This window comes from Danaus plexippus, assembly GCF_018135715.1.
Source record: "Danaus plexippus chromosome 9 unlocalized genomic scaffold, MEX_DaPlex mxdp_24, whole genome shotgun sequence".
Classification (NCBI taxonomy): domain Eukaryota; kingdom Metazoa; phylum Arthropoda; class Insecta; order Lepidoptera; family Nymphalidae; genus Danaus; species Danaus plexippus.
Window position 1 is genome coordinate 4,336,375 of NW_026869847.1, and position 19,322 is coordinate 4,355,696.

General features: G+C 29.5%; 3 protein-coding genes across 6 annotated transcripts; 2 read left to right on the forward strand and 1 right to left on the reverse strand.

The window, feature by feature from the left end:
• The first annotated feature begins 541 nt into the window (after positions 1-541).
• LOC116767407 (MICAL-like protein 1) lies at positions 542-14,546 on the forward strand. 2 transcript variants are annotated; one of them, XM_032657709.2, is made up of 14 exons: positions 542-932; positions 1,021-1,205; positions 1,275-1,339; positions 1,471-1,813; positions 2,030-2,697; positions 2,769-2,881; positions 2,952-3,029; positions 3,116-3,293; positions 4,747-4,888; positions 6,069-6,239; positions 8,425-8,539; positions 8,777-8,876; positions 12,230-12,368; positions 13,003-14,546. In XM_032657709.2, the coding sequence occupies exons 1-14, from the start codon at positions 781-783 to the stop codon at positions 13,176-13,178; spliced, it is 2,625 nt and encodes an 874-aa protein (XP_032513600.2). In that variant the 5' UTR covers positions 542-780; the 3' UTR covers positions 13,179-14,546. The 2 variants fall into 2 exon arrangements, with proteins under 2 accessions (XP_032513600.2, XP_032513599.2); XM_032657708.2 differs by having other exon boundaries at positions 543-932; positions 6,069-6,245.
• Positions 14,547-14,604: 58 nt separating this feature from the next.
• LOC116767585 (nuclear cap-binding protein subunit 3-like) lies at positions 14,605-16,380 on the reverse strand. Its single transcript, XM_032657971.2, has 3 exons — positions 16,143-16,380; positions 15,779-16,073; positions 14,605-15,612 (listed from the first exon to the last, which is right to left on the reverse strand). Exons 1-3 carry the CDS (start codon positions 16,233-16,235, stop codon positions 14,639-14,641), a joined length of 1,362 nt encoding a protein of 453 aa, XP_032513862.1. The 5' UTR covers positions 16,236-16,380; the 3' UTR covers positions 14,605-14,638.
• A 394-nt stretch (positions 16,381-16,774) lies between these two features.
• On the forward strand, positions 16,775-19,160 carry LOC116767665 (polymerase delta-interacting protein 3-like). 3 transcript variants are annotated; one of them, XM_032658095.2, is made up of 8 exons: positions 16,775-17,017; positions 17,169-17,346; positions 17,504-17,582; positions 17,666-17,773; positions 17,844-18,009; positions 18,163-18,337; positions 18,618-18,799; positions 18,894-19,160. In XM_032658095.2, the coding sequence occupies exons 1-8, from the start codon at positions 16,953-16,955 to the stop codon at positions 18,982-18,984; spliced, it is 1,044 nt and encodes a 347-aa protein (XP_032513986.2). In that variant the 5' UTR covers positions 16,775-16,952; the 3' UTR covers positions 18,985-19,160. The 3 variants fall into 3 exon arrangements, with proteins under 3 accessions (XP_032513986.2, XP_032513984.2, XP_032513985.2); XM_032658093.2 differs by having other exon boundaries at positions 16,776-17,017; positions 17,657-17,773; XM_032658094.2 differs by having other exon boundaries at positions 16,776-17,017; positions 17,172-17,346; positions 17,657-17,773.
• Positions 19,161-19,322: the final 162 nt, after the last annotated feature.

Genomic DNA, 19,322 nt, shown 5'->3' on the forward strand with positions numbered 1-19,322 from the left:
GCATTACTGTTTTATCGAATAGACTTAAATTTTTTGATTTCTTTTTATTACTCAAATGTTATATGCGTGATAGTCAATTACAACGTATATAAATATATAATTATCTTATGAACATATCTCGATATTTAGAATTCAAAAACCAAAGATAAAGGAAAATTAATTAAACAAATAATAGGGTAGCCCTAGCCTTATTAGATGGGCATTTTGAAATAAAACTATTTATCCAATCCTGTACTGTTTTAAATAGTTAAGTTGTTAAATACTTTCAATTCAAATCACTTATATCATAATAAATATACAAAAAAATATTAAAGTTGTTACGATCTGATAAGAAATAAAATTATTAACTAAGAACACCCTAATTTGAAAGCTTTGGATTCTTCTTTAAAAAGCAATATTTTGAATTTGACTTGAACTTTACTACTGAGTACTTACTTATCAAGGGCATTGAACAGTCGACTGCACGTAAATAGGTATGTACTTACCCACTTATGCTTTTACAAAGTTGTCATTGATCTGTCACCTGACATTCAACAAAACTCTAAAACAATGTTCATTTTGACACATCATTTCTAAAATTTTCTCTTTCCTTTCAGTAAATAAACTGTCGTGGACCTGTTTAAAAACGTGTCGATTATAGCACTTTAACACACTATGAAATAAGTTTTGATCATTCTACTATGTTTTATATAAAATAACTCGTTAGTCATCGAGTGCACACATATTGTATATTATGATTATTTTATAGCACAAGTATTGTTTCAAATAAAGTTTTCTACAATGTCTGAAGTAAAGGGTACTAAAGCTTTAGAACTGTGGTGTAAACGGTTAATTAAAGATTGTCCTGAGGTACAAATAGATAATATGACAACATCCTGGAGAAATGGAATGGCGTTTTGTGCTTTGGTTCACCATTTTAGACCTGATTTAATGTAAGTATTTACATTAGACATAAGTATACATATTTTTATTAATAGTTTTGTTGGAATACAAAGTTTACCTAAATGATTTATCTTTCAGAGATATTTCATCGCTTAAACCTGAAAATATTTACGAAAATAATCAATTAGCGTATAGTATTGCTGAAAAACACTTGGGCATTCCTGCTCTCTTGGATCCTGAGGATATGGTAGAGAATGATGTACCTGATAGACTGTCTATACTGACATATTTGTCCCAGTTTTATCAACGTCTTGGCCATACCGGTAACACCATAATAACAAATCAATACGGTTACATTTCATTGCAAGTTTCTAAAGAATATTATTTTACAGTTAACACAAAATCATCTGAAAGTGATCAAAAAGTATCACCACCTGTATCAAGTACACAGGTAGAGGTTAGTATAATATGTTAATTGTTATTGCACATCAAATAAATGTTTTATTAAAGCTTACCACATCACCGCTCCTTTTTTTATGTTGTTCACATCACTGTGTGTTCTTAATTCTTCTCTGTTCTCTCTTTTAGAGTCCAATCAAATTTGGAAAAGTGGCTTTAGATAAATGTGCTGTATGTGGATTGCCTGTGTATCTGGCACAGAGGCTTATAGTAGCTCAAAAACTCTATCACAGGAGATGTTTTCGATGTTCCAAATGCTCGGGACATCTTAATCCTAAAAACTATAATATTATTGACTCTACAAACTTTTCTTGTGATACATGTAAAAATGAAAAGATAATCCCTAAATATCTCAATAACAATGACCAAATAGGAATGTTGGCATTTAGTAATGATGTTGATGTGAGGCCAAATTTTCATAATGAAGAGGTGGTCAGCCCAAAAGCTAAACCAAGGCCACAATCCATACTAGGTGAGATAACTCTTTCTCTCTTCTGTTCTTAGCATGTATACTTCAATCGATGTGTTTGTGTTGTAATTTATTACCATTTACATTGTTTCTTTTTCCCTAACAATTAATTAAATATAATATAATAATAATAGACTAAAAGCTAGAGTTAAAAATAAAATTAAAATATCTCATTGCTATGAAATATATTGTATACAATAATAAAAAATTATTTTTCAGACAAAATAAACATGTTTGAGAAAAATATAGAAAAAGAAACAGTAAACCTAGAAGATAAAGTAGGAAATATTAGTTTAAAAGACAACTATAATAATAAGTTAAAAGAAGGAATCAAAACTGATGATGAAGTTAAAAATAATAAATTTGAAATTCATAATAATGTTAATAGTTCGGAATTTAATTTAAAAGATAAAATTAAGTACCAAATAAATGCTGACACTGAAGTTATTTCTAAACCTCCATCACCCATATATAAGAGTAGTAAAGAAAAATTTGATTTTTTACAAACACAGTTATCTGACGATGCCTTAGACACTGGCATAGTCATAAATAGTCTAAAAAATGATTCCGTACAAATTAAGAATGAAGACGCTCTGAAAACAACATTCCCTCCAAAAGAATGTAGTGAAGTAACAGAAAATATAGAGAGCAACATAACAGATGATAGCAGATTGGCTCAGAGCAATATACTGTTGAATCCAAACGAAACGAAAATTAATAATATTGAACCGTTAAATACAGAAGAAGAGATCACTATAAGCGTTCCGCCGCGAAGAAAGAAACAGATTTTAGCTGATAGAAGATTAAAAGCTCTAAATAATAAAACTGAAGAAAACACCAAGGAGTACCCAGATCACTTGAATCCGTTTTCCGACGAAGAAAATGAGGTATGTATTAAAATATAGTTTCTGATTGTAATGATATGGGTTATAATGCATGCCTTGCACTTTCCATTTAGCATGAACAACAGGATTTAGCAGAGAAAGTCAGCACCAATCCATTCGGGAGTAGCGATGAAGACGAGATGCCAAACAATCCTAGTGTACCCGACATACAGACATCCACCCCTGTGTATGTAGTGAAAATGCATGAATATCCCAAAAATATGTTATTCCTGCCTGTAAAATATATTCTTTTTTAGAAAACGTCACATCAAAGCATATAACCCTTTCTGGTCGGACGGCGAAGAACCATCGTCTGATGAGGAGTGTGATACAAGGTATGTTTTCAGCTTTATATAAAAAAAAGTTCAGTATTTAAGAAAAAAGGTTTTAAATCGAAGTCTGAATCATTTTAACTTTCCAGTTCGAACATGCACAAATCGTCAATAACCGGTAGCACACCAAATCTCAGATCTCGGAGGAAGCCCAAGGCCCCTCCGCCCCCCATCCCCGAAAGTCTCAATCTTCCTTCAACATCAATGGACGATGTTGCCAGCATATCCTCATTCAGCTCCCACAACTCCACCATACATTCTGATCAGGTGAGTTTTCACTACACTTTTATCTCGAGTAAAAAAACTGCATTAAAGCGCAAGTATGTCCACACCAATAGAAATTTTGACCTGTTAATCTTATTCATAATAAAACTGTTATTTTTTTTTCTCTAACATGATTAGAATATCGATTAGTAATATCGTGTGAAAAGAAAAAGTCGTCAATCCTCATAATTTAACGGCGTGTGCTGAATGCTAAAATAATAGTCGCATTTGAAATAATATTAAACAGCGATATGTGCTTTTCGACCATAGACCATCGAACATATTTTTATATCATAGCATAAAGGAATTTACTTTTTATGATTAGTTTATCAATAGTTGATTCTGATATTGTATTTGATATATATATATTTATATATAAAATACAATTCCAAATAAATCAAGGTGACTCGTTACTGCTAAGATCTGACTGCACATCCTTATATAGACACTGCTCCAATAAATACCATAATGATATGTTAAATACCGCTTACAGGTATTGAATCACGATGTGGTCATAGTTTTTAAAATCGAGAAATATAAATAATTTGTAAAAAAAAACGAATAATTACCAAGTAATTTATATATAAAATGTGAAATTACACTATATTTTAACTTACATCATATTCAATACTTCTACATGTTTATAGAATACCTAACAGATAATAATAATAAACTACAATCATAAATGACGTCATTACTACTTGAAGTACAGATTATGTTGGTTTGTATAAAGGCCAATTGTAAATGTTATGTTTGTAAAGCACAATTGCATTAGAATTCAAATATAGAATTAGAATTCAAATATAGAACTTAAAGAAATGCAAGGCACGATAGTTTGATCGTAAATAGGTTGGGTTTCTGTATCCCGAGTGGCGCACGTTCTGATCGTGGCATTTTTCATTCTATTTTTTTTTTATATTATAATTTTTTATTGGATTCTTTGACTAAACAAAATTAAATTACACGAGTTATTTATTATTAATATTAATGTAGAAAACATAGATTATATACATAGTAGCAGATATTGCTGCATCCGATGGAAACCGGCTTGACGTGCAAATTCATATGCAAATATGGTAATGAATTTAATCCGGTATACGGTAACTGTTCGCGTATTTTATTGAAGTATAAACAGTAAACAGTATATAGATATATAGCTATTTACCAGATACGACTGAATGGAAGGTCATGTTTTACCTCATACAAATTATTTACAATGATATAATTGCATACAAATTTTGTTTGCATTTTATTTCTTTATATTAGAATAAACTGAGTCATACCATTATTTCGCTTATCCATAGCAAATCTTTTACCTTTATTGAAATCTATACTAAATACAAATAAAACATAATATTTTATACAACAGGATTTTAAAATAGATTTAAGCTAGCAAACAATAAGTGTACAAACTTCTTATGACCCGTTGAAATATATGTTGAGTATATTGTAATAGAAATCCTTCGGTGTCTCCACTCCGAAGTTAAAGAAGAAGCGGCCCGCTCCAACTCCCCCCGACAGCCTGTCCACTCTGTCAGGTTGTGGAGGTTCTATGGAGAGAGGTGTCGATACTTCCGGCAGCCGCAACACTTCGGATGGTTTGTATATTTTTTTATTGTTTCTGGCCATATTTATGTCCTCGAAACAAACTAGTATGAAAAGTATATATATATTTTTTTTTTATTGATTATAATCATCCGATGTGACATATGTATGTTGTTTTTGGAATTACGTAAATTTTTTCCTTAAACGTTTGTACCCGTCCCTAATACTGTGCTCAGCGATGTTTCTTTTTGCGTTCTTTAAAAAAGCGTTATTCTTTAAAGTATCGTCAGCGTTACTTTGTGTTAAAAAAAATGTAGGTAAAAGTTTTTGTCATATTTTTTATAAATTATTAAGTTAAAAAAAAAATTCAAGGAAGGTCAATTTTATTCAACAATGTATTTTCCTGGCTGAATAATGTTACAGTCTATCGATATAATACAATAAAATGTCAGCGGCCCTTCACTCCATAACTGTATGTTAATCCAAGTTCACATCAGCAAACTACACACGCAGCGTTCCTCGTTTCTCATTAAATAATAAGATACTATATCGTGCGAAGTTTATGAATGAAAAACTGTTAACTCTCCGTACGTAGTTTGACGATGCAAACTTGAAATAAGCATAGTGTAAATATATAATATTATAATAATTAAATAGAATTATTACATTATTATTGCAAAAACTCATTCAGATATAAATAACTTTAGAAAAAGAACAGACAATGTTGCACTTATTTTATATGAAATTAAATAACTCAGTATTATTTAACCGACTTTAAGAAAAGAGGTATTCGACTCTTTTATTTTGATATATGAATATCAGCCATTTTTTCAAAACTCAGTGCCATCGCTTGGATGCTATTTTCATTGTTTGTGAATAATTATCAGATTTAATTTAGCATGAAAGACAACAATTTATTGTAGATAGATGATTATAAGATTTTTTTTCATGTTCCTCTTCCTACCAAAAAAATGTCGTGAAACATAAAAATAGAGATATTATTACGTTTTATAAAAAATTGTAAATAAATGTATTATCCACTTAATAGTTATGTGCTAATGCATTTTGTTCGGTTATTTCATGTTATACATCCCTGAGATAATATTTGTTTTCACTTAGTAATATAGACTTTAGAATGATGAAATTTAAAAAAAAAAATACTTCGAATTGTAATAAAGACAAAATATGTATGTAATAGTGTCTTTATAAACATGATAACTTTTCTATGACCAGTCGTCCGTCGCGTAAAAGGACCAGCACCTGGTCTGCCACTTCCAGAACGTCGTGAGGTCAAATTGCAGATGTCCGGTGAAGAGCTGCAAGTGCAGCTGGATATGCTGGAGACGCAACAGCTGGGCCTGGAGAGACAGGGCGTACTCATAGAACAGATGATCAGGGATAAGTGTGAGGGTAAATTGATTCCAGCACTTTGTCACGCTTTTTACACTATTACAAATAAAAATTTCCTACTTCGAATATTTATTACCGTTAGGATATTTTTGGTAAAGCTTTTGTTTATTACGGTTCCGATACGAAAGGCTAAAAACCGTCCGATAGTAATCAGTCCGTTTGTTACCAGACTATCTCATGAACCTATAGTTAGAAAGTTGAATTTTTCACTGTTTTTGTATTTCTGTAGCTAGTATAAAAACATTATTATTTTTTGTTCGTTTTTATACATCAAATTACGGAACCCTTCGTGCGTGAATCCAATTCGCACTTAACCTTCTATTTCTAATTATAGGCTCTGTTTACAATGTGTTTTAATGATACTATAAACCAAATTAGGAATAGAGGTAGTATTTAGAAATATTCTTCAGCACCACTATGCACCGTACACGCTTTCACACTGATAATGGATGTAGTAATAATATAATATTTAAAAAAAACGTATTCAATTAAAATATCCTGAGACGATACAATATTTAAAATTTCCTCTTCCATAATTTTAAGGAATTCTATTTTAAATATTCTATTCTAAATTATAACACGAAGATAAAGAAATAGTTTTATTATCTGTACTAAATACTAAAGTAGTTCTGTGTAATCGTCTGTTTATTATGATTTCACGTGTGATCGTATTAATTAAGGAAGAAGAGGCTACATTTGAGTCATAATCGAAATCTGCAAGTGCAAACCCGCGGGAAAAAGCTATATGGAATAATTTGTCCGTGCATTCAGTTCTGCGTTATAATTTTTAACCACCAGCGTTTTATTCAAATAAATGGAAGCTTGTCGTAATATGCAACTATTATCTTTATATCTTCTGATAGTGATGTAATTGGTGTCGATATTAATTTAAATTATCTCTTATGATAAATAAAATAAAGATAACGGTTTTAAAGACAGACTTACAACGTTAAAAATACAATAAATACATGTATTTGGCCAAATAGATGTGATGTTATGCACAAATAATGTGTGTAATCAAAAGATAAGAGAAAATTATAGATTTTTTTAAGGTGTTTGTATGCATGGATATAAGTAATATTTGGTTATAAAGCATACATTGAGGTAAAAAATATTCTTGACAATATTTTAATTTCACTTTAAAAATTACGTATATATTTTGAGAATGTTGATTGTTATGTTGTATAGCAAAAAAAATGTGTTTTAAATTCCTTAATTTTATTTTTCTTTTTATATTGAACCGTAAATAGATCACAAACGTACCACTATGAGACGGAATAAAATAATATTTAAGAATTTCTTCTAAGATAACCTATCAATGTAAAAAAAGTAATTAATGATCGGATAATCATATACATATAATATGTATTTTATACAAAATAAGATTCTAAATGAGACAAAATAATAATAATAAAAAAAACAGGCTAAGTTATTATGCTATGAAACCTCTTTGATAAGATAAAACTTAAACGTTTTCAATGCTTTGTATTTTAAACCTTCGACCTTAAATTTTGCTGCTGTTGTTCATTATTCGTTACAAATTACAATATTAAGACTATTGAATCAAACGGAAGACGCTTCGTATGTAGTGTGTCTATTCAAACTTATGCTAAGCATACAGGATTTATTTACGTTTAATGTGTTCACTTAAACAATATACATAAACAATCCTACAAACATTAAATACTTTTTTTTAAATTTAGATTCATAATACCATAAGGATTATAAAATGGTGTCGCCTTCTTTGTTGTAAATAAAGAAAAATTTAAGTTAATCCTTATCAGTTATTAACATTTCAATGTACTAACGAAACCGATTTATATATCAACCCATATGTTTGTTTAGTTGTGTTTTATAGGTACACATTTAGATCTTTAAAAAAAACTTTAAAGACTATAGCTCTCGCATATACCTAGTATTTATTTGCGAAGTTTAAGGAATGAAAAAACTTAAAAAGTGTGTGTATTCAATATGTCTGTACAAATATTACCAAGGGTTCCGCTCTCAAGAATGAATACGCTGCTTCTGGAACCTGCTAAGAAAATAGTGTTTTGTTTTTAGTCGTTGTGCATTGTACATATGTATATATATGTAACCTGTTATCAAATTCCAAACATAACTCTGCGAGTTTGTAAGTATCATACATTTAATTTGACAGTAAATATAATGACTTTTACAGGTGATGGCGGTCCAACAGCCCCGCAAGAAGAAATCGAAGACCTGGTCATCCAGCTGTGCGAACTGGTCAATGAGAAAAATGACCTGTTCAGAAAACAAACAGAACTAATGTACATGTGAGTTAAAACATATATTTCTAATTGTTATATACTTTTAACTTCCTTTCAATGAAACAGATTATAAATAAAAAAATATATATATTTTATCTACTTTCCCGCCTAATCTCTTCCATGAATCGATTTGGATATCTTCGATCGAGAAATAATTATATATACATTTGTCAATCATATGACAATATAAAATTATATATAAATTTTATTTATATTTTATTTTTTTATTATATTCATTTCTAGACGAAGACAACAAAGATTGGAACAAGAACAGGCGGACATCGAGCACGAGATACGTGTGATACAATCCCGACCCGCAGTCAATCGTATTGACTCTGATAAGGTAACGATTGATAAACATCATTACACGCCTTATATATATATATATATATATACGTTTATTGTTATAGGTATCTAGTTATACTAAACATTTTAACAGATAATACTTTTTATACTTGGCATAAAAACATAAACAGACGTCAAATTAATGTCATTTCAATTGAAGATTTGTTTTTTTTTTTCAATGTTTTTTCTTACCTTCGTATTAGTTGCATCGCTCAGCGTGAATGGAATAAAACTTGTTGTCGTGATATTTTTTTTTAACAAACTCTAACCCATTGAGTTTAGACCAGATTAAAATATTAAAAATATTATTATTAATTCCTGTTTGTTTTCTAACATTACATATTTAAATGAAACTAAAAATTTTCGGATCACTACGTGTAATTTATTATTTTAAAAACTACATACTCCCGACGTTTCAGTTACTTTGCAGCAACCGTGATCACGGAAAGACGAGATGTCAGATTATTTCACATGTCATCTTCCCGTGATCACAGTCGCTCCAAAGAAACTGAAACGCCGGGAGTATGTAGTTTAAAATAATGAAAAAACGCGTTGTACATCTTAAAATATTAGTTTTATTTAAATGAACATTAACGAAAGTCTTAGATTTCATTATTTAAGTTACTATTAAAATTAAAACATTCTGTTATGTAGTATTTTCAAATGATCCAAAGTCCTACTAATGTTGAGCGAACTTTTAAGATAATTTTAACGTTCCAAATTTAAATACAGGAAACAATTTTGCAAGCGCAACAAACATTACAACTATAAGATTTGATGAGATGATTCGTTACTAGACAGATTAAATTAATGTTTAATTAAACTATGTGAATTAAATAATTAATATATATGGAAATACATATATTAAAATGATTAATACGCTCTAATTGAAGTTGTAGTACACAATACATATTACGAGAAATGGTTAGCGCATAGCACAACTAATCTAAAACCTCGCTGACGTGTTATTAATGTGGGGAAATACATTTTATATTACATGCTCTGGGTTTTCACCTGCACGATAATTATTTTCGAACTTTTTGAGCGTATGAATGAAAGTGATTGTTTGAAAATTAGGATTTCTCATTACTGAACCTGGCATAAGATTTCTTATGTATTCTCACGTCGCCTTTTTTACTATTTTGCGATTACAAAGATAATAGAAAATATTTGAATGTACATCGGCGTCTTGAATCGGGAAAGTTGTTAGTAATGACAATGCACATTGCGTGTTCTTTTCAATCGGCGTAACATGGAACGGTTTTTTCGTAATTAAGTAATTATAATCATCCAATTTTTATACAAAATTGATGTCTGCAAATAACAATTTTTAAACCTTTGGAATATTATGGTATAGAGATTTTTAAAATTTATGAAACAATATCTTTATTCCTACACTAGCTGAACCGCGACTTTCCGCGTCGTCTGCAATGCAATCGTCTGCAATTTTTAACAAAGTTTTTGTATATGCAACAAAATATCACTTAACACATATAGTGTCTATTCTCGTATCGAAAATATTCCTTTTCGTGTATCCGTTCATTATAATTGTTTTCAAATTACCCACTTCACCGATGTTAATAATTTTATTAGTACATCAGGTGATTAGTTTTTTCCAAGTACCCACAATTGTAATACAGAATTTACCATGTAAAAATCCAAGCATAATCGTACTGAATTCATTCTACATTGGTCGCTCTTAGGAGCCACAGTGGTAAAATCTCTGCTATACAATTCTTGACATTCATTGTAAGAATTTGTTAGCAATAAACAAGTATCATTTTGAGTAAAGACAGACTATCTTTGCTTTAAAATGAAAACCTGTCCATCATCATAGGCACTTAACGCCCAGACTCGAAAGCCTTTTAAAGGACTCGGGTCTTGGCCAAGGTTCCACTAGGATCACCTCGCTCTCACATATATGTTTGTTGCTCGTTTTTAAAAATTTAATAATTTAATTTTAAATAAAGATATCTCGCAGTTTCTTAATATGGTTCAAGTCTCCAAGAAAACTCTAATAAACTTAATTTAGATGAAAAATTCATCCAGTGGTTTTGAACTCGACTACCGACTTTTATAATTATAATCAAACTCAATATCAAATACTAAGTAGAATAGAATTTATAAAATTAATCCTTGTATTTTGTTTTTATCTAGAAATGAAATCTTGATACATAAAAAATATATATGAATATGTTAATCAGTAAATTTTATTTACTTGTATGTATATTTCAAGTGAAAGTCTCTGTCCAAACTCTCAGCCATAATGGCTGTATATTAGTAATGCACTATAATTTTATTTCTGCTAAACAGATTATTTCATTCAAAATTAATATTTTTTTTTTATCACGAGATTATTTTATCGTAATAGCTTTGATAAAATAATTTTTTATCTCAACATCATTAAATTAATTGATCATTTACCTTATTATTGTGATTAGTAATTTTAAAAATAACACATTTTCAAAGTCAGACAGAGGAACTGTTTTGCAGTATCATCCATACTAATATTATAAATGCGAAAGTAACTCTGTCAGTCTGTCTGTCTGTCTGTTACTCAATCACGCCTAAACTACTGAAACAATTTGCACGACATTTGGTATGGAGTAAAAGCTATATATTACTAATTATGAAATTTACGCGGACGAAGTCGCAGGCAAAAACTAGTTTTATATAAATATGTTACTACTATTTTAAACTCTAGAATGAAGAAAAACTACTCTCGTGGGATCATTTCAATACACAGTTAAATAAAAAACTTAAGTATAAAATACCTTTTTATATTTGAAATTAAAAAATTCGGTTTTGATTTTGCTCATTTGACAAAGTCATTTTTTTTTTATATTGCTATTATGATAGGTATGGATTTGATTAGACGATTTTAGAATTATATAATAAAAATCTACAATGCTTCTTAAAACTCTCTGGGTAGATATGAATTTTACCCTAAACAATAAAACAAGCCAAGGGCTCTGATATTTTTCACCCAAGCTTTGTTCCATGCTTTATACAATGAAGTAAATCTTCGCAACTTTTTTGGTCTCTTCTTTTTTCATTGTTTTTATTCGCAACCGAATTCCCAACGGCGATTTTCTATCATTCAAGCCATCTGTAATAAATTATTTCTAATAGAGATATATATTCTCATTTTCCTTAACTTTCCTTTCCATAGACTGTGGGTAATAAATAAGTCTTTCCAAATGAAAAAAACTTTTATAAATGTAACGTAATAATTCATAAATCAATATATTTTTTATGTTTTTTAAATATAATACTGACGTGTGTTAGTGTTGTACTTCATTACATTCACGCAACAAAACCGGCATCACAACGTTTTGTTGATAATATCAGGTCCGCGAGGAGCAGCTGGTCTCGCGACTGGTGGAGATCGTTCGCCTGCGGGACGAGCTTGTACAGCAGCTTGATGCGGAAAGACGACGCGAGAGACAAGAGGACCTGGCCATAGCAGCATCGATCGCTACTAAAAGAGGTTTAGTAATAATACTAATTCATATGAATGTGATGGTTTGTGTGGTGTGTGGATGTTTATTGCATTTAACGCGAAAACTAACGAAATGATTTCGATGGTATTTGACAGCAATGCAACTTAGATATCATAATAAGACATGGGCTGTAATTAATACCGGAACTTCTTGCAGCTTACACGGTATCAGGGTATACCAGATATACTGTATGTAATGTATGTGATACAAACCATTTACCATCGGTATTGTTTTATCACGGTATACAATTATCGCTGAGCCCAACTCTGAAGCGTCGATGTTACTAGTAAACTATAGACCTATAAATAAATTGGGAAAGAAATTGTATAGAAGCTCGGAAACATGGCTTACTTTTTAACATTATAACATAATCAACCTCTACATGGCGAAGACGCACTCAAAATCTTGTAAATGATAAAAATGACATACATATGTATATATTATGTAACATATGAAAAGAATTGAGATAGGTATTTGACAATATATGATTTGGGAGTAGCGTAAGCATTTGTAAAAATATATTATAATCTTATAGCTCCTAATTTAAATTATATTATTTCTATATTAAAACATATCAAATTATAGAATTAATAAATTTAATTTAATTTTAAAATTTTCCAGCACAAAGAAACAGCGAATCAAACAGTTCCTCGATGAAATCGGGGGACGCCGTCACGCCTGTCAAGAAGAACAAAGTTAAGGATAAAGTTAAAAAACAATTGAAGAAAGCCAAACACACTTTGATATCAAAGAAAAAAGACGAAGACAAACCTGACAAAGAGAAAAAAACTAAATAATCCATTTATATTATACATTTTATTCGCTTACACACTAACCTAGTTATAAGATGTGAGGTATTAAAAAGATCTTAATTTGCATTTTAGTCGAATCGAATGTTGACATGTGTTAAGTACTTAAAAAGACTGAGGCATTCCACTTAAATATTACTGAAGATGAATTTATTGAATGGTATTTATAGAATTAATTTAGAAAAAAAACAACTTAATTTGAATTTTGGATATCTTCTTAGTTCATAAATAAGGTATAAATCCAAACATTGACAAGTAATTAACAAATCTTTGTGATTAATAACTTAATAAGAACAAAATCTAAATCTAATTTAGGAGTGTATGTTGATGTCATTAGAAGAAACACATTTTTATTTAAAATATTTTTGCTTTAACACTAGGTATTGAGCATATGCATGGCAACACCTGCATCAAGTCTTCCCATTGTAAAAATACATTAGTAAGACCATACTTAATAGTTGATTTTGAGAACATTAAACTAAAATTACTAACAAAAAAAAGGTTTTAGCTTATACCGCTTTAACACTGTGCTATATTGCATACATATAATAAGAATAAATACACCACAGAGATAAACTTTACTAATTCTTAATTTAATGTTATACTTTTTTTACTTTATTTTTTTTAATTGCCAGTAATGAAAATTCGTGTCACCTGTAAGATATTATAAAGCATTTATTAACAGAATCTCAATGTAAAACTTTTTTTTTTCAAATTATATAGCAAAATGAAATTTAAAAAAAAATTATGGTTTATATACTTATGTTATAGTCAGTTATATACTACATATCAGAAGTAAATCAATTCTTATCACGCTATTTAAACATGTTGATTATAAAACTATGAAATTGTTACCATATTTTACTACATGAAAATAAATATAGGAATATTTAAACCAATAACATTAAACCTAAAATTATAAACTGGCACTAATTGTTTGTTATGTTTTTTTTTTTTTTTGTTTAATTCAGCCTATGTAAATAAAAACGTCCTTATTCTATGACGGTTGAATGAATTAAAAACTGTTTATTTGAGATCTAAATGAGAACTTTATTAAATCTACTGCTCCGATTACTATTTCATTATAAATAACAATGTTTTACATTGAAAAGGATCAAATAGCTGTATAAAACTTTAAAACTGTCAATTACAGTAGTGGAATAACCTAGTTATTTTGGAATTGTTACCGTTTATTATGTTTATTTACATTTGTTGAGCTTTTTATACACAATCTTCAATAATTTACATCATGACCTACCAGGATCCAACAATTATATTAATACACTTTTTTATAAGTGCACAAGATATTATATAACAGCACAAACGATTTTATAATATACTCTATTTTACTATGGATATACTTTTTTTTTTATTTTCTCGTCATAAAATATTTAAGTAAATAAAAAAAATAAAATATAATTATATATAAAATTGATTTATTAATTGGCTTAACTATTGTCTATTTCTATGCGAATATTACATTGTTTTGACTTCCCAAGTCTGTCTCTTAAATCGTCTTTATGTTTAGGTTTACGTGTTGTTAATATTTGTCTCAAATCTTTCTGTCCTGAATTCTTGGGTTTAATCTCCAATCGTGACCAAACATTTGATGTATTTTTAGAACCAGTTGTTACTTTTTGCACCCGGCTTGTTACATTATAGTCTGATTCATTTGATGAAGATTCATCACTATAACTTCTTTCATTATCCACTACTTTGATACCTAATCTTGAGTGTACATTCCGAGGCATGCTCTTGAAATGTTGGTCTGAATTCCTAAATTTCTCAGATATTCTCTTCGAATGTTTAGAAGTGAATTTACTACTGGAGTTCAGAATTTCTATTGACAAGGGTGCATAATCATCTTCATCTGAATCATTTTGTTTCGTTTGATTGTGATTCTTTTGCTTTGACTCCTCATCGTCAGCTCGCATTCTCATTCTGGGTGTCTTAGACTTCTTCTTCCACTCAGAATCGGAATCACTGGTGGCAACCTCTATACTATGGTTTCTTTTACCAAGCCGTGAAGCTAGCTTCTTGTTCCTAACTTGGACTTTTTCAAATGGTTCTTCAAGTTCTTCCTCATAGTCAGTTTTTGATAAATTTCTTTGAAACACTTCTTGGTGATCATAGATGCCCCAGGACCTGCACAAGTCACCCCAGGGATTCTTACCCTCATTATTTATATTCTTGTCAGAGTCTAGTCTATGTTTTTGTTCAGGTTCAACTTTTGTTGACTTCTTATCACTATTTGTAGCAAATCTCATTAAAATCAAGTCTTTATTTGGGTGTGGAACACCTTCTCTCCAGTAATGTGAAGATTTTTTTTGCAGCATATCTTTAATGTGTTCACTTTTAATTTCCCTGGAATGTACCAATAATGCCAATGCAGCAGATATATGGTCCTGACAAACAACATTACCTGTAATAAGAACAAAATAATACAACACATATTAAAAATCTTCTAAAATATATCAAAAGAAAAGCTATGGTTTTTATATTTATTGGATGTAAAATGTAGATTTCATAGATACTTTTGATTTAATGAGATGTTATTCTATTAAGTTATGACTTCCTAAGATACCCACATGAATTATCATCAACCCATTCTAGAGATACTGGCTTGTAATCTACCAAATACTCAAATATATCCTTTGTTATTAAACCATTGACACCATTTAAATGAAGTGTATCAAATCTGAAATGTCTTTCATTTCCACCTTCAATACCAAAATTATTATACAGTTCGTCAATCTGTTTTTGTGTTACAATCCTATTTCCAGTCAAGTTTAAACCAAATCTTTTAGCCCTTTCCTCAAGTCTACAAGCATCAACTTTTTCTAATTGTTGAACCAAAAGTCCATTTTTATCTGCGATAAAAACCTGAAAGAACGTCAAATTAAAGAATTTAATTAACACGATATAAGTGTATTCATAAAAAAAAATATTTACCACAGTGCTTTTAGTTGGACTATCAAGGGGTTGATCGTCAATAAGCATTTCATGGTCATCGCTCATTTCTCCTTCCTCTTTGTCGTGTTCCATAATTAATTATATAAATAAATCAAGTACTTTCAAATATGTAATTTCATTTGAGTTTAAGTTATATAGAAATGAACACAATTTATTCAATAAGTCAATATTTTAGCATAAACACAAGGAGTTCAAACGTCACAGGTAGCTTCATTCCAAAGATACCAGATTGTATAATAGGTGTACAGAATAAATGTCCTTCATTCACTTATAATATTTTGTATCACTAGTTATAATAAATATAATTTTTATATCTACATATAGCGAAAAGTTATTGTAAGTGTAATTAGACATATCTATAGGGTGAAGAATAAAGAAACTCCAATAATATATAATAATAAAAAATACTACTGAAACAGCAATTACCTAAAATAATAAGAAAACATAAAAACCATATGTGTTTTATTTTTAATATAGTTTTATTTTATTATAGAATATTACTGACTGTGACGTTTTCATAAAAAATATTATGCGCTGTTATAGCCAAATACTTTCCGTCAGTTAATACGTCTGTGGATATTTGTAATCTGTATTGAAGTTTAAAAATATCAATGGCAATCAAATTTCTTCCAAAGATTAAGGGAAATTTCGTTGTCTGTTTGTTTCATTTGTATATGGTTCATTAAACCAGTCCTCGAGTGATAAACTGGCTTTGCATATAATTGTTGAAAGAAATTAATTAACAATAATACAATAATTGTTTTCGTCGAGTAAATCAGGTTTAGAAATATGGCTTCATATGTTAATATGAGTCTAGATGATATAATACAAAAACAGAAAAAGGATTCTGTTAGGTTTGTATGTGAAGTGATTTATTTTTATATAAAATATACCGCTGGACTTTTCCGTCGATATATTTGATTGACTCATGTTCCTTAAACTATTTCTTTGTATTTTTATTGTTATGTTTATTTACATGTATACTACAATTATATTTTCCTTTAGTAGGAACACATTTAAAAATAAAAAACAATTACCAGTGAAAAAGAAAACTATCATGGATGCAAGAAACAAAATAATTTCTAAAAAACGCACTCAAATCACAGATGCCAGAGAAAAATTAGGCGAACTTGCCAAGCAAAAAGATGCACGTTTAAGATTGGAGCAATTAAGAGCGAAAAGGGTATACTTTTCTGTATTTAATTTACATACTTATTAAGCTTTAACCATTAAGGTGACCATTGAGCTATGCTATTATTGATTAATTATTATATTATACATTATTCTAATTAGTAATTATTGTGAGTTTTGTTCCACATATATTATTTTTATGATGACAGGCCGTGACCAAGATGCAGGGTGGCTTCATTTCTCATAAACATGGGAGGCCCAATAAGCAATTTGCTATGAAAGAAAGAGGCAATTATTTTTTATTTTAAAGATATGCATTATAAATAAAAAATTTGATAATAATGTTATGTTTTAATTCACAGTGTTTACAGATCCATCAAGACAAGTAGCTTATCAATCCCTCACACCGAAGTTTGTGAAAAAGAATGTCTTTAATAAAAGATTTGTAGGAGAGAGACCAAATGAACCAAGAAATTTTGGTAAATATCCCTTTCTTAACAGTTGTCCTTATTTTTGTGTATTTTTATATTTCATTATTTCTTTCTACAGCTGATGTAAAATGCAGTTACAAACCTATTATAAGGACTGTCGAAAATGATATTGCAATAATTGATGATCCACTTGAGAAAATGTGTGAGCCAATAGGAACATCACTAACAAATAGGAAAGCGAGTCTGCAATTGAAAATAGTCACACATAATAGTGATGCGCACAGGTAAAAACTTCAAGTCAGATTACTATATAAATGCATGTAACTCACTTACCAATAATGAAGTAAATAATGTAGTTGTATTTAAAAAGTATGCAATTATAATAAATTTAAACTTTTTTTTAACTTCATGCTTATTTATGATTATGTATTTTATAGGACAGCTACAATTGAGAAAGAGAAAAGCCCACCGAGACCTCCGTCTATATTAAAGAAAAGGCCGATGGCTGCCTTGCGTACTGAAAATAAAGTTGAAAAGCCTGAAAAATCTAATCACGAGTACAGAATCATTGTTAGCAATTTAAGAAACACTGTAACTGGAGGTGACATTGAGGTACACAGTATTTTAACATGTTAGTCAAAATTATCAAAATTTCATACATCATCAAAAATAAAAAGGTTATCCAAAGAACTTGCGATACTTAAATATTTTTGTGTTATTTTAATTTCTAATGCTTCGAAAAAATAAGTTCATTTTTATTTTAATGATTAGATACATATTTTGCATCTACATGTTTTAAATAGAGTTCATAGATTATGCAATAAAATTTAAACCAATCCTAAACTAAATGGTTACCTGTTATTACTACTTTATTTTTTCTTAACATGTTTAGGAATTGTTTGGAGATGTTGGCGGTATGGTAGAATCTCGACTAGTAAGACCTGGCACAGCAGAAGTTATATACAAAACTGTTCAAGACGCCCAAAAAGCTGTGGAACTCTACCACAACAGACAGTTAGATGGTCAGCCCATGACATGTCTCCTTGTCACACCACGACCTAACACTGTAATGAGGCAAGTTCTTCTATAAAGTGTCTAATACATAGACCTTAAATACTTACTGTCTAGTAATATACCTATATATATATATATATTATTATTTTTTCAGGAACACAGGCAAACCAGCATTGTACAGCACCAACTCAAATGTTGTTCCAGACATATCTACCTTCCATAAAGTCTTATTCAGCAGCTTTTAATAAATACTCTTGGATGTATTTACGTTTACTATAATGGTGGAAATTTTATAAATTTATTCTTGTCAATGTTAAATACGTCAAGTAAATTGTACTTAGCGTTTAACATACTTATATAATTAATATATAGGTATAATTGCATACATATTTTGAAGTGTAATAAATATTGTAATTCAAAAGTTGTTTTATGTGTTACATTTTCAATATAACATATTTTTAGGACATTAGTTGAAATTACAGACTGAATATATCAAAACAAATTTCATTACAAGTTTTGTTCACGCACTCTTAGTAAGTACAAGTATGGTGACTACAATTCTCGTATAATGACTAAGCTATAA

Coding starts and splice junctions, on each gene's coding strand:
- LOC116767407 (XM_032657708.2), top strand. CDS start 781: ATGTCTGAAGTAAAGGGTACTAAAGCTTTAGAACTGTGGTGTAAACGG. Junction 933..1,020: donor CATTTTAGACCTGATTTAAT/GTAAGTATTTAC, acceptor TTTATCTTTCAG/AGATATTTCATCGCTTAAAC. Junction 3,030..3,115: donor GATGAGGAGTGTGATACAAG/GTATGTTTTCAG, acceptor TTAACTTTCCAG/TTCGAACATGCACAAATCGT.
- LOC116767585 (XM_032657971.2), bottom strand. CDS start 16,235: ATGGAACACGACAAAGAGGAAGGAGAAATGAGCGATGACCATGAAATG. Junction 16,074..16,142: donor GTCCAACTAAAAGCACTGTG/GTAAATATTTTT, acceptor ACGTTCTTTCAG/GTTTTTATCGCAGATAAAAA. Junction 15,613..15,778: donor ATGGGTTGATGATAATTCAT/GTGGGTATCTTA, acceptor TTCTTATTACAG/GTAATGTTGTTTGTCAGGAC.
- LOC116767665 (XM_032658093.2), top strand. CDS start 16,953: ATGGCTTCATATGTTAATATGAGTCTAGATGATATAATACAAAAACAG. Junction 17,774..17,843: donor AAATGAACCAAGAAATTTTG/GTAAATATCCCT, acceptor TTCTTTCTACAG/CTGATGTAAAATGCAGTTAC. Junction 18,010..18,162: donor CATAATAGTGATGCGCACAG/GTAAAAACTTCA, acceptor TGTATTTTATAG/GACAGCTACAATTGAGAAAG.